Source organism: Meriones unguiculatus, chromosome 8, assembly GCF_030254825.1.
Source record: "Meriones unguiculatus strain TT.TT164.6M chromosome 8, Bangor_MerUng_6.1, whole genome shotgun sequence".
Lineage (NCBI taxonomy): Eukaryota > Metazoa > Chordata > Mammalia > Rodentia > Muridae > Meriones > Meriones unguiculatus.
In genome coordinates, this window is record NC_083356.1 from 18,913,148 (window position 1) to 18,940,293 (window position 27,146).

At 52.5% G+C, this 27,146-nt stretch overlaps 2 protein-coding genes across 8 annotated transcripts; one reads left to right on the top strand and one right to left on the bottom strand.

The window, feature by feature from the left end:
* The first annotated feature begins 138 nt into the window (after positions 1-138).
* Positions 139-7,146, top strand: Rrp7a (ribosomal RNA processing 7 homolog A). Of its 2 annotated transcripts, XM_021643156.2 has the most exons (7): positions 139-294; positions 913-1,055; positions 3,003-3,128; positions 3,652-3,769; positions 4,753-4,850; positions 5,208-5,406; positions 6,072-7,146. In XM_021643156.2, exons 1-7 carry the CDS (start codon positions 222-224, stop codon positions 6,155-6,157), a joined length of 843 nt encoding a protein of 280 aa, XP_021498831.1. In that variant the 5' UTR covers positions 139-221; the 3' UTR covers positions 6,158-7,146. The 2 variants fall into 2 exon arrangements, with proteins under 2 accessions (XP_021498831.1, XP_021498830.1); XM_021643155.2 differs by lacking the exon at positions 139-294 and having other exon boundaries at positions 301-1,055; positions 6,072-6,533.
* On the bottom strand, positions 6,395-27,146 carry Serhl2 (serine hydrolase like 2). 6 transcript variants are annotated; one of them, XR_009593633.1, is made up of 14 exons: positions 27,021-27,140; positions 26,366-26,452; positions 25,509-25,658; positions 25,310-25,423; positions 24,944-24,985; positions 24,555-24,574; positions 24,126-24,200; positions 22,974-23,083; positions 22,026-22,105; positions 11,357-11,391; positions 8,621-8,703; positions 8,377-8,520; positions 7,341-7,437; positions 6,798-6,823 (listed from the first exon to the last, which is right to left on the bottom strand). XR_009593633.1 is itself a non-coding variant. In XM_060388966.1 (13 exons), the coding sequence occupies exons 1-13, from the start codon at positions 27,022-27,024 to the stop codon at positions 6,692-6,694; spliced, it is 1,026 nt and encodes a 341-aa protein (XP_060244949.1). In that variant the 5' UTR covers positions 27,025-27,136; the 3' UTR covers positions 6,395-6,691. The 6 variants fall into 6 exon arrangements, 4 of the variants coding, with proteins under 4 accessions (XP_060244949.1, XP_060244948.1, XP_060244950.1 ...); XM_060388966.1 differs by lacking the exon at positions 8,377-8,520 and having other exon boundaries at positions 6,395-6,820; positions 27,021-27,136; XM_060388965.1 differs by lacking the exon at positions 8,377-8,520 and having other exon boundaries at positions 6,395-6,823; positions 27,021-27,133.

A 27,146-nucleotide genomic window follows, 5' to 3' on the forward strand; every position in this document is an offset into this window, starting at 1 on the left:
TCGGATCCTCTGAAAGAGCAGCCAAGTGTTCTTAATCTTCCGGTCTTCCTCTTCCTCCTATTTTGACAAGGAAGGCTGAATCTTGGGGCTGGGCAAGAGCTGGGAGGCGGGCCTAGGGCTGAGAGGGCGGAGCCCCGCGTCGCGCCGTCGTCGTGGAAACGCAGCCGCGCCGGAAAACAGAACTACAACTCCCAGCCGGCCCCGCGCTCCGGGTCTGCAAGATGGTGTCCCGCAAGAGGAAAGCCAAGGCGAGCGGCCACGAGGGGACCGCACCAAGCCCACCGGGCTATTCGGGTGAGCGGCTGAGGGCTGGGGACCGACCTCTTCAGGCGGGTGGCCTGAGGTCCCGGCAGCTCGTCGGGTCTCGGGGCACAGCCCAGGCTCTGGGTGCTGACTCCCGCGGCATTCCTCAGAGAGGCCTCGAGAGCGCTTCCTCCAGGCAGCACCTGGCGCCCTGACGCCCAGGGTGCAGCTTCGTCGTGGACAGGAGCTTGTTACCCGCTGACCTCGCGACCCGTTCTTCGACGAGCGCTTCCCGAGTGTGGAGGCCACAGCAGTTCCCCATTCCCCGACCCAACACCCATATTGGCATCCCACCGGTGTAGACCTCTTGGGCCGGTGGGGCTAGCTCGGCATGAGGGGTCGGGGCACGTCAGCCCCAACCTGAAGGGATGAGGGTTGCGTGCCAAGCGGCGCAGCCTGTGCGATGGAGGCTGATGGTGTCAGGCAGCGGGTACCCCGAGAGGGGAGCCCTTAAACCGAGCCGCCGGCGGCTCACCGTGGTCCCTCGTCCCGCGAGTACATCCGTGGGTGGACGCAGGAACGGACAAATAGAAAGGAACCTGTGCGACATAGGCCCAGGCCTCAACTCGGGGTACTCCAGAGTCTCTACTGCACTCCTTTCCCTCTTAGCTGTTCCAGTGAAGTTCTCAGAAAAGCAGCAAGCTTCCCATTACCTCTACTTGAGACAGCACAGAGTTCGCGAAGGCACCCAGTCCACATGGCCTCCCAATCGGACACTTTTTATCCTCAACGTACCCCCGTACTGCACAGAGGTAAGCGTCTGGCAGGGGACCCGTGGGTTCTAAATGGAGCTTGCTATGGGCCCTACAAAATCCTGAAGGTCAGGTGGACATGCCAACAAATCCCCATTGGAGGGCGTTGAAAAGACTGAGAATATGAGCTTTTTTTTTCCCCCCCTGTCCAGACAGCGTGTCACGATCCCCTAGACTGTTGAAGAACTTACTGGATAGCCCAGGCTGGCCTCAAACTTGACTGTATTCCTGCAACCCCCTCCCCCCATTCATTACAGTTATAAGTGGTCACTTCTGCCTCGGAAATTAATGATCCTTTTAACAATTTTTTGCTTGCTGGTTTTTCATTTTTTAAAGACAAGTTAACAAAAATCACTGCAGTTTTATGTAGACATACTTAATATTTCGCAGAAACCATTACATTATTTTTATTTTGTTTTGTTTCCGACAAAACAAAATTGTTTTGATGTGTTTTATGCCACACATCACACCTGGCCTCATACTGATTTAGGTGAGGCTGGCCTTGAACTCATGATCCTCCTGCCTTTACCTCTCAAGCTCTGGCATTACAGGCATGTGCCACCACACATAGTTTAAAAAGGAAGCTGAGGATTGGTAAGATGATGGTTCAGAGCCGGGCACGGTGGCACACAACTGTAATCCCAGCACTCAGGGAGGCAGAGGCAGGCGGATCTCTGAGGGTTCGAGGCCTGCCTGGTCTACAAAGCAAGTCCAGGACAGCCAAGGCTACACAGAAAAACCCTGTCTCAAACAAAAAAAAGATGATGGCCCAGTGGGTAAAGGCACTTGCCACCATGTCCCATAGCCTGAGTTTGATCTCTGAGACCCACATGGCAGAAGGAGAAAACTGACTCCTGCACATGATCTTCTGACCTCCATACGTGTAACATGGAACCACATACACCTGTGCCATTTTGTTTTTATTTTGTTTTTCAAGACAGGGTTTTTCCATGTAGCCCCGGCTGGCCTTGAACTCACAGAGATGCACCTGCCTCTCCTCCCAAATGCTGGGATTAAAGGCGTGAGCCACCACCACCTGGCTTCTTTAAATTTTTTTTTCTTTTTTAATTGAAGCAGGGCGTTGGTGGGGTATGCTTTTATTCCCAGCACTAAAGGGAGGCAGAGGCCAGCTTAGTGGTCTGCAGATTGAGTTGCATGACATTGAGGGCTACTCTGTTTTGAAAAACAAACAAACAAACTTCTCAATCTAAGAAGTTAAATTTATTTACTTGCTGTGCTGGAGAAGGAGCCCAGGGCGTTCCCATACTAGGCCAGCCCTCCACATTCTCAAACTTACATTATTATTGTGTAAGTTTACAGAAGAAAAATGAATTGCCAGGTTTGAGATAATTCCCCTCCCCCTGCCTCCCTTTTTTTTTTTTCTTTTATCACACACACCTTGAGAGCTGAGATTTCCGGCATATATCACCTGGTGGGTGACATATCAGCTGGGATGCCTAGTGGGGTGGATTACTATTATTTTGAGGAGTGTTAGAAATAGGGGTGTAGCTCAGTGGCAGAGTGCTGGCTTTGCCTTCATGAAGCCCTGGGTACAGTCCCCGGCACCACGGAAGTCATATTTGGAGGCATGAGGACCGGAAGTTCAAGGTACCCATTTTGGGTACAGAGTGAGTTCAAGAGCAATCTGGACAACGGGCTGGGCTGTACACTTGGTGCACGTCAGAAGCTGAGCACACCTCTGTGTATTCAGCACGGACCTGCGGAATCCCCTCACACTCTGCCTGCCCGAGCCCCTGAGACCCAGACTGGAGGGAGTCTCTCAGGCCAAGGTGGTAAAGCTTCATTAGCTGTCACATGAAAGTCCTTAGGCCCCATCGCAGGCTGGGAACACCTGCTCCATGCTATCGTGGGAACTAGGTGCCCTGGGCTCCGAGTCCTTCGGGCTATTGTGGGTGTTCACGCTCTGCTTCCCTCTGGCCCTGGTAGGAGAGCCTGTCTCGGTGCCTGGCCTCCTGTGGCGCCATCAAGACTGTAGAGCTGCAGGAGAAGCCTGACCTTGCCGAGAGCCCTAAGGAGCCGAAGTCCAAGTTTTTTCAGTCCAAGCCCTTGCAGGTAGGCTGCCCCAGTGATAGCATGTTCCACTGGAGTTGGGGCGGGGCCTGGGGTGTGATTCGGGTTTGTCATGGTGATGGCCTCCGACTCTCCAGATGTGCCACATTCTTTGACTTCCTGCGGGTTTCTCTCTGCCCCGTGTTCTCTCAGCACCTTCCTCCTCGGGACTAGCGCCCTGGCTGCAGGAGCCCCGCTCCTGTCTCCTCTCCCCAGGTCCCTCATGTGGCCTTGAGGTGCAAGGGAGTCACTCTGAGTTTGTGCCTTGTCTATTGATGACCTGCCCTAGCCTGGGGTGAGCCTACTCTTGCCTGAGCCTTGTGTGCCCCTCCTCCAGGGAAGAGCTAGAACAGGTGTCCCAGCAGCATTTGGCTAGCTGGGAGCATGGCTCCCCATCACTCAGACTGTGGGGTGACACACAAAACTGCCTAGTGTCCTCTCCCCTGGTCCCGGGCAGCTGCCAGGGCCTTGTGCCACAAGTGGGAAGTCTCCACACAGACGTCTCTCTCTCCTCTAACCCCCACAGGGCTTTCGGGTTGCTTATGTGGTATTCCAGAAGCCAAGTGGCGTGTCTGCTGCCTTGAACCTGAAGGGCCCATTGCTGGTTTCTACAGAGAGCCACCCTGTGAAGAGTGGAATTCAGAGTCAGTACCGCTGGCAGTGTCCAGTGCTTCCTTCGTGGGCCTTGGGTTGGTGAGAGACACTTTCCAGGGGCAGCATCCATGACTGCCACAAGCTGTGTCCCCCTCTTCCTAAGGGCCTAGGTTGGGGGCTGTGTCTGAGACACATCCAAAATAGCCTGAGCCTTTAGCACCAGGTAAGGAAGATAGGGCCCAGCGTGCTGCCAATAGAATCTTCCTAGCACCCAAACCTGGGCCTCAAGTCCCTGGGCTTCAGGGGCCTCAGGAGGATCCCAGCTTGCTGGTCTGTCTGGGTGCAGCCTGAAGGTCCACACTGAGCCAGTCACTTTTGTATTCGGTATGAGCTAGTGAATGTTCTATGATAGCTGTAGTTTTGGTTTTGAATGAGTGTTTATGGCCAGCGCCGGTAAAGAGCAAGGGCAGAGAGCAAGCAGCACTGTGATAACAAAGCAGCATCAAATTGGCCCCTCCATGCAGACCCCTGGAGTAGGCTGGCTGAGGGCAGCAGCATCAAGTGGGCCGAGGCTGCCCAGCAGAATGACTGGGGAGGTTGAGGCAGTCTGCAGGAGCTCCTTCCCTTCCCACTCCAGCGCTTTTATTCCATGGTATTAAAAAAAAAAAAAATAGTGCCATCTGCTGGGAGTCCTTTGCCTGCTAGCTATTTTTAAGGGACTCTTAGCTGCTTGCTGCTTTTCCTTTTCCCTGGAAGAAAACCAGGGAGCTGGGGTGACCCCCTCAAGGGAAGGCCTCTCACTAAGTCTGCTTACTTGCTTTGTTTAAAATTTATTTTAAAGATATTTTGTGTGTATGAAGGTGGATTCCTAGAACTGGAGTTATGGATGGTTGGGAGCCACGTTGGATCTTGGGACTGACCCCGGGTCCTTTGCAAGAGCAACAAGTGGCAGCTGAGCCATCTTGTCCACTTTCAGCAAGTCTAAACTGCACATGATGCTGTTTGCCTCACACCATGTCTCCTCCTCCCTCAGAGTGGATCAGCGACTATGAAGATTCAGTGCCAGACCCCGAGGCCCTGAGAGTTGAAGTGGACACATTCATGGAGGCCTATGACAAGAAAATAGCCGAGGTAGGGACTCCAGCAGGTCCTCAGTGTCACTTGGCACCACAAGTGTGGTGTAGTGTAGTGTGCCTGTGCAGGGGGTGGTGGCGGCAGCCTGCCACTGGTCACCAGGAGGGCGGCAGGCTCCCTTTTTTTGCTTGCTGAAACTTGAGCCACCTGGCTGGGTGACATGGACCTTAAATGGTCTGTGACACTGAAGAAACCGTCACTGATGGGTCTGTTCTCCAGCACTGACTGTGGGGCCATTCTGGCCAGCAGACACCCAAAGTGGTTGTCACTGCAGGAGGCGGCAGCGGGCCTCCAGCCAGTGAGGGCCACCCTGCCGCCGCAGAGCCCCGCCCATCAACAGCTTCTTCCGTGCAGGAGGAGGCTAAGGCCAAGGAGGAGGAGGGGGTCCCTGATGAGGAGGGCTGGGTGAAGGTGACCCGCCGGGGCCGCAGGCCTGTGCTCCCTCGAACGGAAGCGGCCAGCCTGCGAGTTCTTGAGAAGGAGAAACGGAAGCGAGCCCGCAAGGAGCTGCTCAACTTCTACGCCTGGCAGCACCGGGAGAGCAAGATGGAGCGTAAGAGACACTTGAGGGCTCCCAGAGAGAGATTTGCCTCATGGCAGAAGCACCTAGGGCAGAAACCTGCAGGGTGGGGGTTCTTGAGCGTTCCACGGGGTAGCACCCTGCCCACAGGACCCCTTTCCCTGTGGTTCTGAGAAGAGGCCTGGTCCTGTCCTGAGCATGGTGTGGGCACGACAGCTGCCTCCAGACCCCACCTTTGTTGGCACTGACAGCTCCCTCCTTGTCTCTAGACCCCAAGCTGTACCTTTCACCCACCTGAGCAGGCTCTATCCACCCTCCCTCAGCGCTCCAGCTGCCACTTCTCTAACTTGGCACTTGGTGACCATTTACCGCTTTCTGGAGCCCCCTACTTGAAGGCCACATCGTGGGAAAGGTGCCCCTGGGCCTGCTGCTGCTTTGGTACTCTTGTCCCATCTTCCCACACTGTCATTTCCTGCTGCAGCCTAACCCTCTAGAGTGGCTGTAGCTAAATGTCTAGAATCTGTGCAGGATTCTGACCTTGACCCAGGTGCAGCAGAAGGTGGAGAGGGGACATGGGTGTGTGGGGAGAGTGTAGAGCCGCCCTCGGACGTGCGGGTGAGGAGGGCTCTTGAGTGGGGTAGCTGGCAGTTCCTGTGTAGGTATGCTGTGTGACCTGCCCTATGTCCCCTGCCTCTCAGACCTAGCACAGCTGCGAAAGAAGTTTGAAGAGGACAAGCAGAAGATCGAACTGATGAGAGCCCAACGCAAATTCCGACCCTACTGAGCCATTCCGGCCCCGGCCCCAAGACCAGCAGACCCATTGTTCCCTCAGGGACCACGCTCTGGGAAGCAGATACCAAGCCACGAAGCAGCTGTGTCACCCAGGTCTAGCTCTGCACCTGCACAGGCTGGACGTGAAGGAAGATTTGGCCTTCAGAGAGATACCTCTGCTCCTTCCTGCATGTCTGCTTCTGACCCAGTTGCCTTCTATGAAGCCCCTGCTGGCAACAGCCACGTGGAGTGCAGTGATGGCAGAAGATTTTATTTCCACACAGGCTGGGGGCAAGGACAGGCTCCAGAAGCCTTTGAGCGCAGAGGCTCAGGCCCGCTTCCTCAGTGCTACCAGTTCACTGCAGCTTACCAAACACAGTTCTGGACCCCTTGTCCCCTTCTTGAGGTCACAGATAAGGTCAGAATCTTTTTCTCTGCCCCTCTTGGTTTTCAAGCCCAGTGAGACCCACGCCCACCTATTTGGTAGAATGAGGATACTCGAGACCCAGTGGAAGCTAGAACTTGGGAACATGGTCCCAGGCCAGAGCTACAGCCTCGCAGGGGTTTCTGGGGCCATCTTGGCCTGGCTCTGTAGAAAGGAGTTGATGACTCCAGCCACAAGGTTGGGCTCATTCATGTGGACGTAGTGATTGCCTGGGACTTCCACATACTGGAACCGCTGGAGAGAGGGGGGCAGGTGGTGAGACGGCCCACTCAGGAGACTGTCCCGTGGACTGTTCCAGGTGGGTCAGAGGCAACCTCTCCTCTGTTCACAGTAGCCTAGGAAGCTACTGTCCTAAAGCAGGGAGCCACAGTCACTGCCAGTTCTGTTGGCGATGACGCCATCAAAGAAAGGCAGGCTGCAGCAGGAGCTTGCCAAACAGAAGAGCCCCCCGGTAGCCATAAATACTTGCCAATGTGCTGGTCCCAGGAGGGGCGCCCCAGGACGAAGGCTGGCCAGGAGGTACATAGGGCAATAAAGCAGGATTTCTGCCAGCAAAAGCTGTGTCTCCTGACCTCTTGACTACATGCCCCAGACTTCTGGAGACTGGCCATGGATGGGGCCTGCCAGCTCCTCAGATACGGTGTAGTGCCAACCCAGGACATCCAAAGCAGTGGAGGGACTGTATGTGAGGTGGGGTTCAGTGCAAGAGGCACACTCAGCCCACCTGCCCCCCCCAGGCCACACACCTTACCTCTTTTAGGACGGATCTTAGTGTGTCCACCATGAAGTCCAAGGGCCCTTTGTCATCATCATTGACTCGTCTCACGCCAGAGTAGCCCTGCATTGCTCTGGGCGGCAAGAGGTTGGGGTGCCTCCTAGCTCTGCATCTTGACGGCCCTCTGCCCTCTGGTTTTCATTTGTCTCTTTGACCCTAGATTTGCCAAGGTCCAGCCATCTAGTCCCAGCGTTCTCTTAGAGCTGGTAGCAGCCTAGCAGCTGAATACCTGCCAGGAAGTGGCTTTCAGTACTGTGCAAAGGGAGGGCCACTGAGTGCTGCACTGGGATCTGAACGGGCTCTCCGGACCAGGCTTCTTTAAAACAAAACCCATTGAGGCTGTTGGGCAGGCCAGTGGTGGGGGCGCACGCCTTTAATCCCAGAAGGGGCAGGCCTGCCTGGTCTCCCGAGTGAGCTCAGGACAGCCAGGGCTCTTACACAGAGGATCTCTTACAGAAAAAACAAAACCAAGTAACAAAAAACAAAGCAACCTTCCCCCCCCACCCCCAAATTCTATTGAGGTACACTATGTATGATACAACCATCCTCCCCAGTTGAGGCCCACTACAGTCTAGGCTTGCCCCAGCCTTGCCATGCTCTCCCTAACCCTGAATTACACGTGTGAGCCACCATGCCTAGCCAATTCCATGGCTCTGAGATTTGCCTTGATGTATGATGGAGTTAACATTACCCAACTCCATAATGAGCTGAAAATTTAAGTTAAAAAAAAAAAAGGCATTAAGCCTCCAAGCCAACAGCCTACTGCTGTTTCCCTGTTGCTGCTGCCACCAAGCATCAAGGAAAAGACCAGGTTAGACCAACTGTTGGCAGCCCAGGAAAAGTTCCCAATTCAAAGTTCCTGGATGTGCAGACAATCAGGGTTCATTTGGCTGATCTGGCTAGCCCCTTAGTGCCCCAAGGGTGTCCCTATGCACTCAGTCAGAGGACAGTCTTTCCTAAGAGTGGGGCTTCTTACCACCACCACCCCCAAGATTGCCTGTGCAGTTCCTACCGAGTGCATTCCGCTTCCTCAGCATGAGGACGGTGAGTCCTAAGCCCAGGCACAAGTCAGGCTCCCCCGAGGCCAGCTGAGCCGTGGTGCAGCCCTCATCCTACTCCCAGGCCACCTCTCGCTCTGTCTGCTTCCTGAGAAGGGCTGAGCCAGCAGCGGTGTGGTGTCACGCTGGGAGAACGGGGCACCTGGTACCGGGCTCCCTGCTCTCTGCGTCTCTCCAGGGCACTCAGTCCAGACTCACTTGATCATCAGCACGTTGGCCTGCAGGCTCCCCATGGAGTGTACAAACAGCTCCTTGCTCACAAAGTCAAAGCTGTTCTCCGGCTGCAGAGACAAACCCAGGGTGAGTCCTCGTCACGGAGCCTCATATACTCCTGCAGTCAGTCCAGTGAGGCCAGCTGGGCCACCCACCCCAGGAGGCCAGTGTCCTGTAAGTCGAGGCCTCTTAACATCCATCCGCAAAAGTTCTGACCCCTCCCCCATTATCTAGTCTTCCCCCTTGTTGGGGTCATTTACAACGGGGTGTGGCTGTCAGAGAAGCAACATAGGTTACTTCTGGACTTTCTCGGGACTAAAGAGATCCCTGCAGACCCTTCCCGGAGCACAGGCCAGCTGTGGGCTCTGCCAGCAGAGCTCATTCCCTTCACGAGACTGCTCAGTGGAGACTGGTCAGCAGACTTCATGTTTTAAAACAAACAAATGGAAACAACTGGGGATAGTGTGACATTCCTATAATCTTGGCTCTCAGGAGGAAGGGACAGGTGGATCTTTGAAGCTTGCTGGCCAGCCAGCTTTGCCAATTTGGAAAGTTTGAGACCATCTCAAAAAAGCATGGTGGCACACGCCTGTAATCCTCCCAGCACTGGGGGAGGCAGAGGCAGGTGGATCTCTGAGTTCAAGGCCAGCCTGGTCTATAAGATGGGAGGAAGGGAGGGAGGGAAAGAAAAGTAAATGTATGTGAGGATCGTGGCTAGGGACCACCACCAAAGGTTGGACTTTGACCTCCACATGCACACGTATATCTTACATACATGTACACTCACACAGACACACAAGGTCACTCCTTGTCCTCCTCAGACTAAAGTCACCACAGGTACGTCCTCAAAAGCAGAGTCCCACATCAACTGGCAATGTCCCACAGCCTTATTCTGGTTCTCATACCTCAGCTGTGACAAGGCCCAGCCGGCTGCCTCCCAGGGAGGGCAGGCTGAGCAACAGCTTCACGGGGGTGGGGCGCAGCAGAGGCCCCAGACCAACCCTGACCACAGCCAACAGCTCACAGGAGGTGACGCCAGGCACAGTCAGGTGGGGGCTTAGGCCTTGGCCTCCCCTCCTTTTCCCCAGGGACTGGGGTTGTCTGGCTCAAAGGTACAATCAGGCCTCAAATTTTAAGTCGGTCCCAAGGCAAGGGTTAAGGAATACTGCCTCCACTCACGCCTGCAGACATAAAGCGCTTTGGAATTTCATTCCTCCATAAAAGCCTTTGTGGGCTCACCACACTGGGGGCCTCTCCTGGGTCCTTTTATCAGCTGCCTCTATCCCTCAGCATCTCTTAGCCTCTTCCAGTTTCATTTCTTGACCCACTTTTTTTTAATTTTTTATTTTTTTAAGCAATAAGAAAAGGTGGACAGCAAGGTCAGAATGAACTAAGTGCCAGCATTGAGGCCTTTTGCGTAGGACATAGGGTGTGAGTCCTGGACTCAGGACAATGTGCCCTGATACTGCCCTAGACTCAAGAGGTCCTCAAGAGGGGAGAACTTCTGTGTTCTCTCTCCTACAACTGTGTTTTGTTCCTGGCTTCCTTCATTCTGCAAATGTCTGTGAGAGACTTGCTTTCGCAAGGGTACATGGAAACAACTCAGAGTCCTGAGACAAGGCTGTGTGTCCATATCCAGGCCCATGTATGAAAAGACATGTCAAAGTATGATGCTTGCCCAGCATGTGCAAGGCCTTGGGTTCAATTCCCAGCACCTCCCGAGACAGATACACAGATTAGGGATGAAATTGGAACCCTTGTATATCATTGGTGGGAACATGAAACAGTGCAACCTGTGGACAACAGTTCAACAATTTCTCAAAAGCTCAGTCCCATGGTCCCATGGGCTGCAGCAATCCTCTTCTGGCATTTCCAAGAACTGGAAGCAAGGACTCAGACATTTCACCCCAGGTTCCAGCAGTATTGTTCTCAATTGCCATGACATGAAACCCTGATGTCCATCAGCAGAGGGCGTGGAATGAACAGAAAAAATGTGGTGTGGGGCCAGTAAGATGGCTCAGTGGGTAAACACACTTGCTGCCAAGCTGCCCGAGTTTGATCCATGACACTCACATGGGAGAAGAGACCCCTGCTGGCTGTTTTCTGACTTCCACACAGGATTCCCTCCCCCTCCTCCCTCTCTCTGAGAGATAAATAGATAGACGGATGGATGGATGGATGGACGGATGGAAATAGATGGATATAAAAAAATGCTTACAGAAAAAAGTAGTGGACCAGGCTGGTCTCAACTCACAGAGATTCGCCTGCCTCTGCCTCCATGTGCTGGGAGTAAAGAACCAGCATAGTTAGCGTTCAGCCTTACGGAGCAGTGAACTTGGGTGTGTGTTTCATCACGGAAGGATCTGAAAGCATGATGCTGAGCAGAAGAAACCAGGCCCAGAGGGACAAACGCTGATTCTACCTGCTCAAGGTACCTAACAAGAACTTCACAGGGAGGGAAAAGTAAATGACTGGAGAGATGGGGAGTGAGGACTTAGTGTTTAATGGGTTCAGTGCTCGCTGAGGATGAGGAAGGTTGGGTCATAGGTGTTGGTGAAGGTTACACAAAACAGTATATTTAAAACCACGCAGGAGTACACTTACAGGCAGCTAACCTGGGCAATGTGTGACTATACTACATCGTGCGTATAACTTTAAAACTACTTTTAAAAAGGGACACCAGCCAAACTATGAAGGAAGCCAGAAGACAGAGGCACTTACCAAGGAGATCCTGCGGTCCCTGTTCAGCACCAGACCTGGAGGAAGCACAAAGCGTGGTGGCTTCAGTGCCACAGGAGGGGCTCACCTGACTTCCCAGGGAAGTCCAGTCTTTTCACACAGGGCTCACGCCTTCCATCTGGGCTGGTGAGAGCCGCCCTAATGTCAGCCAGCCCTGGGCTTCCACCCTGGGATGCTTCCAAAGCAGAGCTTGGCCAAGGCTGTCTGCCCACAGTAGGCGGGTACCTCCCCAGACCCTGAGCGACAGTGCAGGATGATGGGGAGACAATAAGGCTCTCTCCTTCCCTCTCTCTTTTGCTTTTTCTGATAGGCGCTCCCTATGTGGCGCTTGACAGTCTGGAACTCACTACTGTAGACCAGTCTGGCCTTAACTCCCAGCGATTGCCTGCCTCCAACTTTCATCTCAGCATAAGAAACTGCTTATCTGGACCTTTAAACAGTAGGAAATAGCGAATAATCAAAAAACATGTCGTTCTTTGTCAGAGGAATGGAGAGTTTGAGTGTCATCCCCTTCATGGCCCAACTTGGGCCCTGCCACAACTCTGCCCATCTAGGAAGGCTTAGCCATGCCCTCCTGTGCCTGATTCCTGGAGAAAACTGTGTACAAGGGGGTTGGGGGACGGCGTTGGGTGGCAAACAGCCTCTGCTGCCCTGTAGGAACTCATAGGCCCTAGGAGATTCCAAAGCTGGCAAGGAATGGAAAAACCAACCCTGGGGATCTGCTCCAGCAAGGGAAATGGGTGAGGGGCCTTCCACGAGTCTGCTCAAGCACCCTGTGCACAGCCACCAAAGAAAAGGTGAAGTCAGAGCCAAACACCTGCAGACAGGCTAAGTGCCCATGGGAGTAACTGGTTAAATGCAAATATAAACCTTAGCTAGCACTAGAACCAAACAGCAATGATTCAAATTCCAGAATCCCTAAAAAAAGACACATCCAATGGCAACACAATTGAAGAAAGAAAACCCTCCAAGTCCAGAGAGAAGTGACAGCGGAGGACAGGAGTTTACAGTCCGTGTCTCTAAGATGGGAAAGCTGATAAAATTGAAATAAAGCCAAGGACTGGATAGAGACCAGGCAGGTGCCAGCGCTGCACTCCAGGGCTTCTTGCCTCCAGAGCCCTCAGCTAAATCTAGTGCTGGATGGAACCCAGGACCTCATGCATGCTGAGCAAGCATTCTAGCCCTGAGCTACACACCAAACCTTACACTTTGTTTTGTTTTTCAAGACAGGGTTTCTCTGTGAAGCCTTGACTGTCGTGGACTGTTTGTTGTTTTTCAAGACAGGTTTTTCTCTGTATAACAGAGCCCTGGATGTCCTGGACTTGCTCCATACACCAGACTGACCTCGAAATCAGAGATCCTCCTGCCTCTATCTCCCAAGAGCTGGGATTAAAAGCACGCATCACCATGCCCAGCTCAAGCCTTACACTTTTATTCTTTATAAGTTGCCTGGTTTTGTTTGTTTTGTTTGGACACATGGCTTCTCTGTGTAGCCCTGGCTGTCCTGGAACTCATTCTGTAGACCAGGCTGCCTCCTGAGTGCTGGGATTAAAGGCATGAGCCACCACCGCCTGGCATGTTTTTTTTTTGTTTGTTTGTTTTTTGTTTTTGTCTTGAACTATTTACTTACTGCTTCTGGGACAGGCTGCACTGTGTAGTGCTTGCTGGCTTAGCTGTGTAGACCAGGCTGGCCTCAAACTCACAGCCACCTGTTTCTGCCTCTTTGAGGATCACCATCATGCCCAGTCTCAGATGTTTTGTTTTTTATAGCGACACTGAGAAGACTAAGAGAGGTGATAAAAAGCTTAAAAGGGAGGTTGGAAGGATAGTTCAGTAGTTAAGAGCACTGGCCATTCTTCTAGAGCCAGGAGAGGAGCCAGGTTCAATTCCCAGCACCCACATGGCAGTTCACAAGCATCTGGAACTCCATTTGCAAAGGGTCTGAAGCACTCCGCTTATCTTTGATGTCTGATGCACAGACATACAAGCAGGCAAAACACCATACGTAGAAAATAAAGCAAATTTAAGTTCTTAAATGGGGGGGGGGTTAGAAGAGAGTAAATTTTTTTTTACTTTTGTGATTAAACAACAAATTATGTGACTTCCAGGCTTGGTAGCACACACCTTTAATCTCAGGACTTGGGAGACATCGATAGGCAATCTGAGTTCAGGCCAGCTAGTCTAAAATTGGGCATGGTAATCCCATGCCAGTAATTCCAGTGCTCAGGGAGACAGAGGCAGGAGGCTCTCTGAGAGTTCAAGGTCAGCCTGGTCTACAAAGTGAGTCTAGGACAGCCAAGGAAGCCACAGAGAAACCCAGTCTCGAAAAACAAAACAAAAACCTAACAATAAAAACATGTTACTAAGCTGGACATTGGTGACACATTTAACTCCAGTTTCAGTAGATCAGACATCCTCACACAGATACATGCAGGCAAAACAAACCAATGCACACAAAATAAATCATTTTTTTTTAAAGAAAAAAGAAACCAAAATGATGACTGGGCTGGTTGTATGTCTGGGAAGTGTCAGGAGGAGTCAGCCTCCCCATAGAAAAAGCAACGTGTGAATCGAGAATCTAGATGCTATACTCTGAGAGCAAAAGCAATCATGGAGACACTAAGGAATGCTATTTTCTGCAATTATTAGGATTTTGTCTCTAATTAGAGATTCAGGAACTCTTAGATGATAAATGGAATGTTTAATGGTTGAGAGAGTTCTAGCCAGGCATTGTGACTCTGGGCGTGTAGAGGACCTTGTGGTTGAGAATGTTTCCGGTTGCCATACTCTCAGGTCACCTCGGCCTAATGAATTGCAGGCAGAGGCCTCTGTGTCACTCAGTCTCTCTGCTAAATGAAGGGTCCTCCCTGCTCTTTCAGGGTAGGACCCCTGCTCTGGGTTGGACCTTGCTCCAGCTCTGGGGCCTGGCTGTTCAGAGAACACATGAGAATACTTCAGAAGGGGTATGTGTGTGGGGGGGGGGTTCTCAGGACAGAGAGATGGCTCAACTGGCAAAGTGTTCGCTGGGCAAGCCTGAGGACCTGAGTTTGACCCCAGCACAGATGTGAAAAGCCTGTGATCACAGTGCTGGGGTAGTGCTGGCCAGCCAATCTCCCAGAATCCTTTCGCTGTGAGAGCTGGCCTCAAAAAATAAGGTGGAGGGTAGAAGAGATGGTCAGCAGGCAGGCTGCCAAGTCTGAAGACCTGAGTTCGCTTCCCCGCACCCTCCAGGAAGGCGAGAACAGAGAACTGCAGCCCCTTGTTTATCTTCTGACCTCCACATAGGTCCACAGCATGCTAACAGAAGACTGCTCCTACCACGATTAGCTAACCCTGACTCCTTGATCCAGCTGTAGACCATAAGGCCTGCCTCCTGGTTTGGCTGTATGCAATAACCCTGCCTCACTGTCCAACTCTATACAATAAATAGGCTGCACTTCCAGAGTGCTGAGCCTTCTCTAGCCCAGTCTGCCCAAAGCCAGCTTACTCTGTCTTTTCTTCATTCTTTTGATGCCCTAGTCAAGTCCATCCCTGTTAGTCATGTGTGGACAAGGTGGGCACACGCACTAAGGAGACAATTGGGCATTGCTGAGAGGGTGGGCCTCTGTGCCGGGGGGGCACTGTGGTGGGGGCACCTCTCTATAGCAGAATTAGCTTCGGAGAAGGTAAATCCAGATCCTGCTGGCTCTCCGGATGTGGACATTGTTAGGAAACCATTGCTCTGGGCCTGTCCCCCCACCTCCACAAATAAAAACATGCACTTAAACAAAAAACTGGAGCACAATTGAGGAAAACACCAACGTTAACCCCCGGCTTCCACACAAATGCACAGAACACACACTCCCCGATCACACATACTATTTTCTCTGCCTTGAGGCCTCGGCCCCTCCCTCCACTCTGCAGGTAGAATCATTACTGACTGCTCTTCTGTCCAGTCCCCACTGGACACGGAGCTTCCTGAGGGCAAGGGCTGGGTCTCATTTCTCTGCATCTCTCAGACCCAGAGGCTGGACATGTTCAGATTTCTTGAATGCCATGTGTCTAATTCCCTCACAGGAAGACACGTTAGCTAGCAAGGTGGAGAGACTAGCCCAGAGTTCCCAGTGGGAAGAGATGTTTGGCTGGACCAGAGAGGGGATCCCACTCAAGCACCCTGCAACCTCCTCAGTGGCCTCCCCAGCCTCACCAGCTTAGGATTCCTGAGAAGGCGCCAGAAACACATGCTTTCTAGAACGCAAAGTCACCTTCGGTCAAGAGCTCAGGGGAGTTTCAGACCACAGGCAGGAGTTAAAGTCCAAGTCCTTTCAGTCCCTAGAGCTCCTAACCCAGGTCCCAAGTCCAACCCTGCCTTGCCTCCTGAAGCCTGTCCCCACAGCTGCCAGACTCTTCTAGAACCTAAGCTGCCATACTGCCCTCTTCCCTCCTATGCCAGTGTCAGAGCTCCACCCGCTCGCCCCCTCCCTGTCACCCCTCCCCTGTCCTGTGAACCTCTCAAGAGACTTCTCAAAACCCAGAGATGCCCCCCCCCATCCCTGTGCACCTCTAGGCAAGGGCACCTGTGCCCTGGGGACAGACAAGAGTGGCAGCAAAGTGGACATTACTTCTGACCTCCACCTTTTATGAAACTTGGAGAACCTGGCAATGAGATGAAGGTGCCCCTCGAAGGCAGGGCCAGCCATGGCCAGATGGTCCCCTCACTGCATCAGTGGGGTAAATTCCTTCTCAAGATAGGCGATGGCTTCCAGGGAGCCCCAGCAGTGTGTCTTTATATCCCACTGACCCCTAAAACACCTTCAGACTACAGTGTCTGCTCCCTGCTAGCCATCTTGCCTGCATCCAGGGAAACGGCCTGGGCTGAACCACAGGAGGCCATGGACTCCCCAGTGCAGACTTACCTGGCCCTGCTTGATCTGACCTTCAGCCCTGTGCTCGGAGGCATCTCACTGTCCTCTCCCCTCAGCTTCCTGGCACGTCCTTGCCACAGTGAGGCTTCTGTATCTGCCGGCCCTTCTCTGTCCCTGCTTCAGCAGTGCTCCCTGGCAATTGTCTCCCAATCCCTAGGTCACACACTTGGAGTGCCTCCTTCCCACCTAGCAGGCCCAGCCCTCTGGGGAGTAGCAGTGAACTTCTCAGTCTCCCTGCTCCCTGTCTTCCCTGGGACTTGGCACATCCAGCAGAAGCTGGCAGAGGGGGCACTGTGCCCATGGACATGGCCCCCAGAGCCTCTGGCTGTTGCTGGTGGGGAAGGACTGTGTTGCCAGACCGCTCCAATTTCTCCCCGGCAGCTAGAAAGCTCTGCTTTCCCCAGAGCCTTTCCCTTTCAGAAACGGGCAGCTGTCCCTGCTCCCCTGCCAACTGTTTCTGTGAAACTACTCAAGCCAGACAGATCTGCTTTCCCCTGAATGCAGCTGGGTTGCTGATAGGGCTTTTCAGCCTCCTGAAGGGAAGAGCAGGGCTTCCCTGGCCAGAGACTGGTGGGGGCTTGTCCTTTTGCCCTTAGGGGTCCTGGACAGAACTGGTTCTCCCTCTTCACAGAATACCTCTAGCCAAGAGTGTGTGCCGGGAGGTATGGCTTCGGTTGCTTGAGTCAGGATCTTGCTGTGTAACCCAGGCTGGCCTCAACAGCATTATCTTTCTGCCTCAACCTCCCAAGTGCACACCTGGCTTGAAGCAAGCTTTGGGCTATGTGCTGGAGCACTTGTATTTAGACAAGAAGGTGCCTAAGGCTGGGTCTCAAGGCTCCTTTTCCATCCTGGCTCATCTGCCTGGGTAAATCAGCTTTAGTCTCATGGCCCAGCTTTGTTGGGGATTCCCTTTGGCTAGAAGTGGATGCCAGTGGTTGAATCACTTGAATCACCTTACTTGAATCACTCAGAAGTCATGGGGGTGGGGGGAGAACAGGCCCAGAGCAATGATTTCCTAACACTGTCCATATCCAGGGAGCCAGCAGGGTCTGGCTTTACCATCTCCTAAGCTAACTCTGCTACAGAGGGGTGCTCTCACCAAGGTGCTCCCAGGCCTTCTCAGCAAGGCCCAGTTGTCTGCTCAGTGACTGCTCAGTGTCTGTACCCACAGTCCTGGTAACTCTGGGCCCAGTTGAATTCCCCGGGCCAGCTAAGAGCATGCATCTGTGGATCAGCCCATTTCTGTATGGAGAACCCCCCTGGTTTGGTCATCTTTATCGGAAACAGAAGCCTGGGCCCTCAACCTTCCTGTGGGTTTGCAGGGAGGGGAGATAAAATGCTAACAAAATCCAATAGGTCAGAATGGCGGCTTGCAACACTCCAGGCCCGTGACCCTCACCATGATACTTGGTTATCATTACCTACAGTTAGAACGCGCAGCCCAGGAGGCCTCTTCGGCAGTTGGAATTCTAGTCACACTGGGCAAGAGTTCCCACATGACAACCTGTCTCTGGCAGGGTCTGTTGGCTCCAGTTCCCCAGCCCTCCCTAACGTCTCCCTTCTGGCCAGCTGGCCTTCACAACCTGCCCCAATCCCCCACAATAGGCACTGGCTGGGTGGGGATGATGCCTACTTCTTTTGTTCTTCAGAAATGGGAGACTTCACAACCTCAACTGAACCTATCGGCCTGTGGGGGCAGCAACCTGACAACCTGGCTGGTGCCCTGCAAAACTCGGGGAGTCCCGTGCTCAGGTGGCACCAACAGGAACCGACTCCTGGATTTGACACCAGATGGGGGACACTTTCTCTTCCCTCACACAAGCTTTTACCTCACCTGAGAGGGGCTCCCATGAGCACCATCCAGGGCAGGGCCCAGGCTCCTCCCACGGCACTCACATTTATTCATTGTTAAGTCAGTTTACTTGTCCATATGGTTAATCTGGAATGTCAGCCTGGTAGGAGTTAGAATCTCCATGGACACGGATCTCTGGGCGAGTCTCCGAGGGGAGTTTCTACATTGGACTGAGGTGAGGAGACCCACTGTGACCAGGGGTGGCTCCGTCCCACAGGCTGGGGTCCTGGACTGCACAAAGTGAGCTGAACACCAGCATGTGTCTCTCTTTGCTTCCTCGCCGTGCACACATGGGACCGGCTGCCTCCTGCTCCCTGCCACCATACCCTACCCACCCCGTCATGAGGGACAGTCCCCTGCGACCCTGAGCCAAAATCAGCCCCTTCCTCCTCGGAGCTGTCAGGTCCCCTGCTGCAGCAATAGACAAGTGTCTAATACTTGTTTATCATCTTTTTCCTCCTAAAATTGTACTTTTCCTGTTCGGCTTCTTCTTGCTCAGGCCTAGGAGGTGTCATTTCTACAAAGGTGGTTCCCGAAGTTGGGCCATCAGTTATGACCCCACTGAGACTGGGGTGGTGTTACTCACTGCCACACTCACGGTCTTCATGGGGGACTGCACCCCTCCCACCCTTAGTCAGGGTTCTTGACAAACACGGGAGAAGTAAAACGCACCCACACCTAAACATAACAATACAGCAAACCAACAACCAACATTAAATTCACATCAATTCCACTAAAATCAGGGACAAGACAAGGCTGCCCACTCTCTCCATTTCTATTCAGCTAAAGGAGATCAAGGGGATACAAACTGGAAGGAAAAATCCAAGGATCTCTATTCATAGCTGATATGATAGTATACATAAGCGACCCTCTAATTCTACCAGAGAACTCCTACACTGATAAACACCTTCAGCAAAGTGGCTGGATACACAATTAACTCCAAAAAAGTCAGTTCTTATACAAATGATAAAAGGGCTGAGAAAGCAATTAGGGAACCAACACTCTTTACAGTAGCCAAAAAATATAATAAAGTATCTTGGTGTAACTCTAGGCAGGCAACTGAAAGACCTGTATGACAAGAACTTCAAGTCTCTGAAGAAAGAAATTGAAGAAGCTATCAGAAGATGGAAAGATCAGTTATGCTCACTGGTCAGTAGGATTAACGTAGTAAAAATGGCCATCCTGCCAAAAGTAATCTACAGATTCAATGCAATTCCTAGCAAAATACCAACACAATTCTTTACATACCTTGAAAGAGCAAACCTCAACTTCATATGGAAAGAATAAAAAATCCAAAATGTCTAAAACTATTCTGTTCAGTAAAAGAACTTCTGGAGGTATCTCCATCCCTGATTGCAAGTTGTACTACAAAGCAATGTCATAAAAACCTCATGGTATTGGCATAAAAAAAACAGGTTGATCAATGGACACTTGATTTTATTTTTGATTAAAAAAAAAAAGCCAAGTCAATACAATAGAAAAAAGAAAGTATCTTCAACAAATTGTGCTGGTCTAGCTGGATGTCTGCATGCAGAAGAATACAAATAGATCTGTATTTAACACACTGCACAAAACTCAAGTCCAAGTGGATCAAAGACCACAACATAAAGCTGGATACCTAAACCTAATAAAAGAAAAAGTGGGGAATAGCCTTGAATTCGTTGGCACAGGAGACAACTTCCTGAACAGAGCACCAACAGCTCAGGCTCTAAGATCACAATAAATGGAACCTCATGAAACCGAAAAGCTTCTGTAAGGCAAAGGACACTATTAACAGAACAAAACAGCAGCTTACAGATTGGGAAAAAATCACCAACCCTACATCAGACAGAGAGCTAATATCCAAAATATATGAAGAACTCAAAAATTAAACACCAACAAAGCAAATAATCCAGTTAAAAATGGGATACAGAGCTAAACCAAGAATTCTTAACAGAGGAATCTCTAATGGCCAAGAAGCACTTAAACACTCAACATCTTTAGCCATCAGGAAAATGCAAATCAAAGCGACCCTGAGATTCTGTCTTGCAACCTTCAGAATGGCTAAAGTCAAAAAGTCAAATGACAGCACATGATGTCAAGGTTGTGAAGCAAGGGGAAGCCTCCTCCGTTGCTGGTGGGAGTGCAAACTCGTATAACCACTTTGGAAATCAATCTGACACTTTCTCAGAAAATTGGGTATAGTTCTACCTCAAGGCCCAACTATACCATTCCTGAGCATCCAAAAGATGCTCTGCCATACTTGCTCAACAATGGTCACACCAGCTTTATTCATAATAGCTAGAAACTGGAGACAACCCAGATGTCCCTCAACCGAAGAATGGATAAAGAAAATGTGATACATCTACCCAGTGGAATACTACTCAGCTATTAAAAACAATGAAATCTTGAAATTTGCAGGCAAATGGGTGGAACTACAAAATATTGTTCTGAGTAAAGTAACCCAGGCCTGGAAAGACACGCATGGTATGTACTCACTCATAAGTGGATATTAGCCATGTAGGACAGGATAATCGTTCTGCAATCTACAGACAAAAAGAAGCTAAGTAACAAGGAGGGCCCAAGGGAGGATGCTTGAATCTCCCCTCAGAAGGGGAAATCAAATAGACATCAGAAGTGGATGAAAAGCGAGAACTGGGTGGGAGAGGGGATGGGAGGGGAATGAGTGTGGGAATCAGGTCGGGGAGAGCAGAAGTGGGGGCTGGGAGGTGAGAAGGCTCGGGGAGAGAGAAGGGGAAAAAATGGAGACAAGCTGAAGACCTGCTGTGGGATTGGCTCCTGGGAGGACATTGGGGTGACCCTAGCTGAGACTCCTAGCAGCAGGGGACATGGCCACCTATATCCAAGGCAGGGCCTTCAAGCGGAGAGGGGGGACACCAACCCACCCACAAAACCTTCACCCCAAATTCCCTCTGCCAACGGGTGTGCAGGGATAAAGCTGGAGCAGAGGTTGAGGGAAGGGCCGAATAATGACTGGCCCACCCCACGAGAGAGAGCCGACCCCCGACACTATTAATGATACTCTGCTATGCGTGCAGACAGGAGACTAACATAACTGTCCTCTGAGAGGCTCCACCCAGCAGTGGGCTGAAACAGATGCAGAGACCCACAGCCAAACCTTAGGCAGAACTCGGGGAGTCTTGTGGAAGAGTTGAGAGAAGGATAAAGGGACCCAGAGGGGACAAGAACTCCACAATGGAGTCATCTAACTGAGGGCCATGGAGGCTTACAGAGATTGAAGCACCAAACAAAGAGCATGCGTGGCCTAGACCTAGGCCCCCTACACATACATAGCCAATGGGAAGCTTGGTCTTCATGAGGATCACTTAGCAACTACAGTGGGGGCGGTCTCTAACATGGACTCTGTTTCCTGCTTTTGGATCAATTTTCCCTAGCTGGGCTGCCTTCTCTGGCCTCAGTAGAAGAGGATGTGCTTAGTCTTGATGAGGCTGGGCTGGGCTGGGTTGGTGAGAGGTGGACTCCCTTTTTTGAAGAAAGATGAGGGGGGAATGGGAGAAGAGGGTGGGAGGGCAGGACTGGGAGGAGAGGAGAGAGGGGTGCTTTGATAGGGATATAAGGTGAATAATTTTTTTAAAAAAGGCTTGAGCATTTCTGTTCTGAAAACCTCCCCATCGACCCAGCAGGGCACAGCCGTGACATTCATCAACTTTAATCTCAATGCCTAGCTAACCTTCCCACGGAGCGTCTTTCTGTAATGGTTAGGTGATCTTGTGTCAGGTACTTGGCAATCTGCAAGCTCAGTTTCCCCTGCTCTCACGGGACGGTGTATGAGGCAAAGGAAGAGTCAGTGAGACGCTGTAGACACCGAACACCAACCTGGCACGTGCAAGGGCCCCATGTCATCCCTCAGCAGTGACAGACAGCGAGTCCCTACCTGTGCCCACCTTCGTGGCTCCCCTCTGCAGTAGGAGTTCCCCACACTCTTTACTCAAGTGGCTGTTGTTACTCAGGAACCTGGGGGGAGAAAGACAGACATTAAAGGAACCAGGCCTCCAGCAAGCCCAGGGGTCGGGCAGAAAGAGGAGCAGGCAACTAGACTTGGCAGTGTGCCTTTAATCCCAGCACTTAGAGAGGCTGACGAAGGAAGACTTTTAGAGTTCAAGGCCAGCCTGAGTTATAGCTAGATCTCTCTAAAGCAAATGAACAACGGAAAGGGCAAGGGATGTGGCTCAGTGAAAGCACTTGCTGAGCAGACACCACGAGGGGGTTCTGGGTCAGGCTCCGGCAAGGGAGAAAGCTGGAGGAAGGGGAGACAGATGGAGGTGACTGAGGTTACTCCTGAAGGATGCCCATGTCTTCCGGAGTCGGTGGGGGTTCTCACAGTATCTACGTGTCTGCCTGCCTGTTACTCTACATGTGTCCTTCTGCTCCTCCAGACAACAAAAAGAGTGAAGCCCTTTCCCACTGTGCGCTCTGCCACAGTGAACAAACATGAGTGGGACAGCCCCAGTCCAGCCGTGGTTAAAGGACATAGGCAGTGTGATTGCTCTGGGATAGACAGCTTTAGCTGGGAGAGAACCGCGGGCAAATTGTTAAGGAGCCTAAAGCTGGTGAGCAGAGGGAAGAGGTGTGTTTAAAAAAAAAAAAAAAAAAAAAAAGCATGGACTTGGGGGGGGCGAGCCTTCCCCCCACCCCAAAGCATGTGTAAGGAGGGGTGGTGACAACGAGGGGCCTTCTGAGAAGTGTCTAGGAGGCCTGGTGCCACCCCAGGGAGAGGGGAAGGAAGCAGAAGGGGGAGAAAGAAGAGGCTGCATCTTCTTCCGGATTTCTGAGGACTTCCTCCCAGTGCCATTCCCCCCTCCCCCCTCCCGTTGGCACCCACCCCTGCAACATCTCCTCTTGGCTGAACACCCTCGGGGACTTCTGGGAAGCCTCCACCTGCAGCGTGTGCTCTATGTTCCTCCGCCTGTAGGTCAGTAGGTTCTCCATTTCCTAAGGATTCAGCCACAGCTGGTGAGTAGGGAAGGCCCAGATGAGGCGTCCCGGCCCTCCCCCGGTCCTGACCGCTGCGCCCTCAGTGTCCCTCTCAGGGGTCAGCCCCTGCCAGTCAGCCCCTCAACGTCCCTCTACATTCAGCACAGGTTTGCCTGGGACAGCTCGAGGGAACAGGTGACGGGGGAGGGGGCGACTCCGTTAACTGCCAAGTGGCTCTGTAAAGGTGACACTAGGGCAGGGAGCTTCGCTGATTCCAATCAGTGCTGTCACAGCTAATGACAAAATGACAAGTAGTAGAACCAGACAGACAAGACGGATCGGGTCTGAGATTGGCTCTGCCATACTTCACGACTTCAGTGGTAGGAGACCAGTAGGTTCAGCCTTGGGGGCGGGGCTCATTGCCACCCAGCCCTACCCAGAAGGAAGCCATAAGGCTCTTCATCAGTGGGACCTTACAGGGACAAAAGGATGAATTTTACTCTAGTCTGGTAACCCAGTGACCATATTAACCCTGAGTTGTTGGTTCCTGCAATGGAAAATTACCGAGTGCTTAGAGTGTGCAGGGGTTGGAGACTCGGGGATAGGAAAACAAACGCACAGAGCCAGGTATGACGGCTCATGCCTGTAATTCCCGCTCTGGGGAGGCAAGGGCAGGAGGAGTGCTAAGAGTTTCTTATCCTTAGGCCATTTTGTAAATGAAGAAAAATGGAAAGATGGAAGTTGACATAGCAGAACCCTCTGGGACAAACTAACTTCCTCAGGGTCACACAGTAAGTACAAGACAAAGCTCCCCTCATCCACCTCCTGCTGCAGGATATCCAGGCCACACTCTGGTCCCGACATTCTCAGAGGCACAAGCTTAAGGATGCCGCCTCTGGCGGGGTAGGGGTGGGGTGGGAAATGACCCCTGGCTAACTTGTCTACCCTCTGCCTCCTTCTCCTGCCTCCTCAATGTCCACCACGGGAGACAGAGGCCCCCCCTCCCCTGCCAAAGTCTGGGGCTGGTCCCCATGGCAGCCTCGAAGAAGCCTTTTCCTACGTTAGAGTCCAGAAGAAATGGCGTCGATTCCAGCAAGATAAGCTTGTCCACCATCTCCGGGAAGATGCAGGCAAACTGGAGAGTGACAACAGAGGGGCCGGTGAGTCAGTGGGGAAGGCACAGGCTTCACCCAAGCAGGAGTCTTCTGTCCCTTCAGTGTGCTTCTCTTCTCCCAGACCTAGCTGCAGACCCCAGCGGCCCCGGACTTGTGAGTCTTGGGGATGGCAGATGGGGTATGTGGAAACTCTACAAGGAACCTGCCCTAGGGCACAGTGTGTGTGGAAACCGCCTCTGGCTAAGGAGGAGCGGCTACTGCATCCTATGATGGGGCTCTTCCCATCCATCCTACCTTCTTCGTGGTCCCCAGGCAACTGAAGCCCCAACCCCCACCAAGGCCCCCAGACAACTGCAGCACAGCCAGCTACTCACCATGCCGCCCACGGTGCCACCTGTCGGACAAGAGAAAAGTAGTGGTGACATCTCACATGACCCCTCCCCAGCTCCTGGAATCCTCCCCCAAGCTCTTTCCTGGGAGCTGTCCCTCCCCTAGTTCTTCTCCCACCACAGGGCTGGGACACTGCATCTTAAAGTCCAGGCCTCTCTGCCTACGGACTACCAAGGTCCTTTCATCAGAAGCTACTCACAAAGCCACCTCCTCCCTCATCTGAGGCCAGAGTGCACAGTCCCTAAAGGTAAGCATCGGAGGATCCTCTTACCTGCCCCCCCTCCTCAGTGGGGCAGGGGATGGTACTGGGTACCATCTTCCCCCTTTCCCAGAGCCCTCCACGGAACTCGGGTCCCTGCTTAAGCTGACTTACCGAAACTGTGGCCCAGGAGGGAGAACTGAGTCCATTTAAAGGCTGAAAACACAAAGCCAGAAAGAAGGTTTGCCTGGCCCAGCCTTACTCTGTCCTTTCTCCTGTGTCTTGGCTTGGGACTCCCTCCACCCAGAAGACCACCCAGAAGACCAGCTGAGGGGGCTCAGCGCCACTGTGGAAACCTCCTCCTGGAGGAGGTAAGCTCTTTTCAGTTCTTGTGAGACCTGGAACCAGGCTCCAGTCATCCATTCCCAAGCTAGAACCACCTCCTAGATACTGCTCATCCTACTCCTAGGATGAGATGGGGGACATCACAGAGAACCTCCCCATCCCTCAGCTCTCAATTTCTTAACAGCTCCTGCTCACCTGTTGCCACCCTCCGGACCTCACTCACAAAATTTTGGTGGTAATACGGTAGACCTGGGTTGTAATGGGAGGAGAGGCCGTGGCCTCCGAAATCCATGGCCACATAACAGAAGTCTGCAGCAGAGAGAGGAGGGAGTGGAGTGGGGGGTCCTGCTTGGCCGCGTCCACCCTGCCGCCGCCCTTCAGCCCACAGCCCCACCTGATGAGAGAAGAGGAACGAGCCTGTCGAAGGAGTTGGCATTGTCCAGCCAGCCGTGCAGGCAGAGGACCAGAGGGTTCTTCTCGGAGCCCCAGACTTTGACAGCAATGTGGCCCCAGGGCACAGCCAATTTCAACTCTGAGAGCAAACCTGCAACAGAGTCCGCCCCTATGTATGTGCCAGCATGCATGGGTACCTATGCTACCGCCCTGTGGCCTGGCTCTGGACAGACAGACTGCCAGATATCTCCAGTTTCGTGGAGGGCTGTAGGAAAGGGAGAAGATTTGACACCGTGGGACCCCTGGCTGAGAGAGACAATGAATGGGCTTTTCAGGAGGTAACCCATTGGGGTTAGGGCAGAACTGGAAGGAGTGGGTTAGGCTGCTGGCTTGAATCCTGACACTTGTAGGGCTGTATGACCTTGGACTGGTCCTCTCCATCCTTGCTTTCTTTTCCTGTTAAACTGGAGGAATTCGAGTACATTGCCTCTTCACTGTAAGGGACCCATTCCAAGAGCCCCCGTGGGGGCTGAAACTACAAACAGTAATGAACCCCACACAATGAATGCTGTCTATGCTTTTTCCTACACATACGCCTATGAATGAGTTTAATTTGTAACTTAGGCACCGTAGGAGATGAACAACAATAAATAAAGTACAACGCTGATAACAATATACTATAATATACATGCCCGTCATCCCAGGACTCAAGAGGCGGACATAGGTAGATCAGGAATTTGAGGCCAGCCTCGACTACCTCAAACCAACAAAACAAAACCAGGTCTACTGCAAGGGAATTTTGTGCAGCGGTCGTGGTTTCTGAAAATATTGTATGAGAACCAAGGATACTATGCACACCTGCAAGCGTAGCTCTGAGGAGGCAGAGGCAGGAGAATTGCAGCCAGGCAGGACAGATTTGTCTAGGGAGTTTCCAGGCCAGCAAATCTACATAGAAAGAAATATTGAGGTCCTGGGAGGCGTAGGAGGATGGCGCTAAGAGTACCATACAGCTCAAAACTCGACTTTGCCCTCAATATTTTGGACATTGGGAAACCCCTTAGAAGTCAAAACGGAGAGACTACCGTGGCCGGATTTTCTACGCCTCAGCCCACGCCGTGAGCTAGACTGCTATTCTCAGTGCACAGACCAGGCTCAAGAAGCCAAGGTGCCAAGCGCATTCGGAAAGGTCAGGCCGAGAGAGGATTTAGGGCAGTCAGCTTGGCCGTGGGACTCCAGCTGGGCCTCCTCAGGTCAGGCGCGTCCCAGAGCTGACCTTCTCACGCTGCTGGCCCCAAAGCACAACCCCAAATAGCCAAGCGCACACCCCCGTATTCTAGGGACTCAGCTGCTGTGTGGCTTGTCTGGAGCCTCCAGTCTGGCTCTGCTGGGTTCTGGGCGCTCAGGAAGAAAGGACAGTCCACTGCTCCACCGGCTCACGAGAGTGAACTGGCTGTGTGGGAGCTCCCGCCAGGCCTCCCGCTCCTATCTAAGGGGCTGTGAGGGGCATTCTCACCCATGGCTCTTGTCTCTGAGGCTGTCACTCCTCGCCGAGGTCGGGGGAACAGAAAAGGACCCGACGCTCACACCGGCTGTCCCTCCAGGCCCGCCCCCGCAGGCACTCTTCTAACCCCGGCCCCGC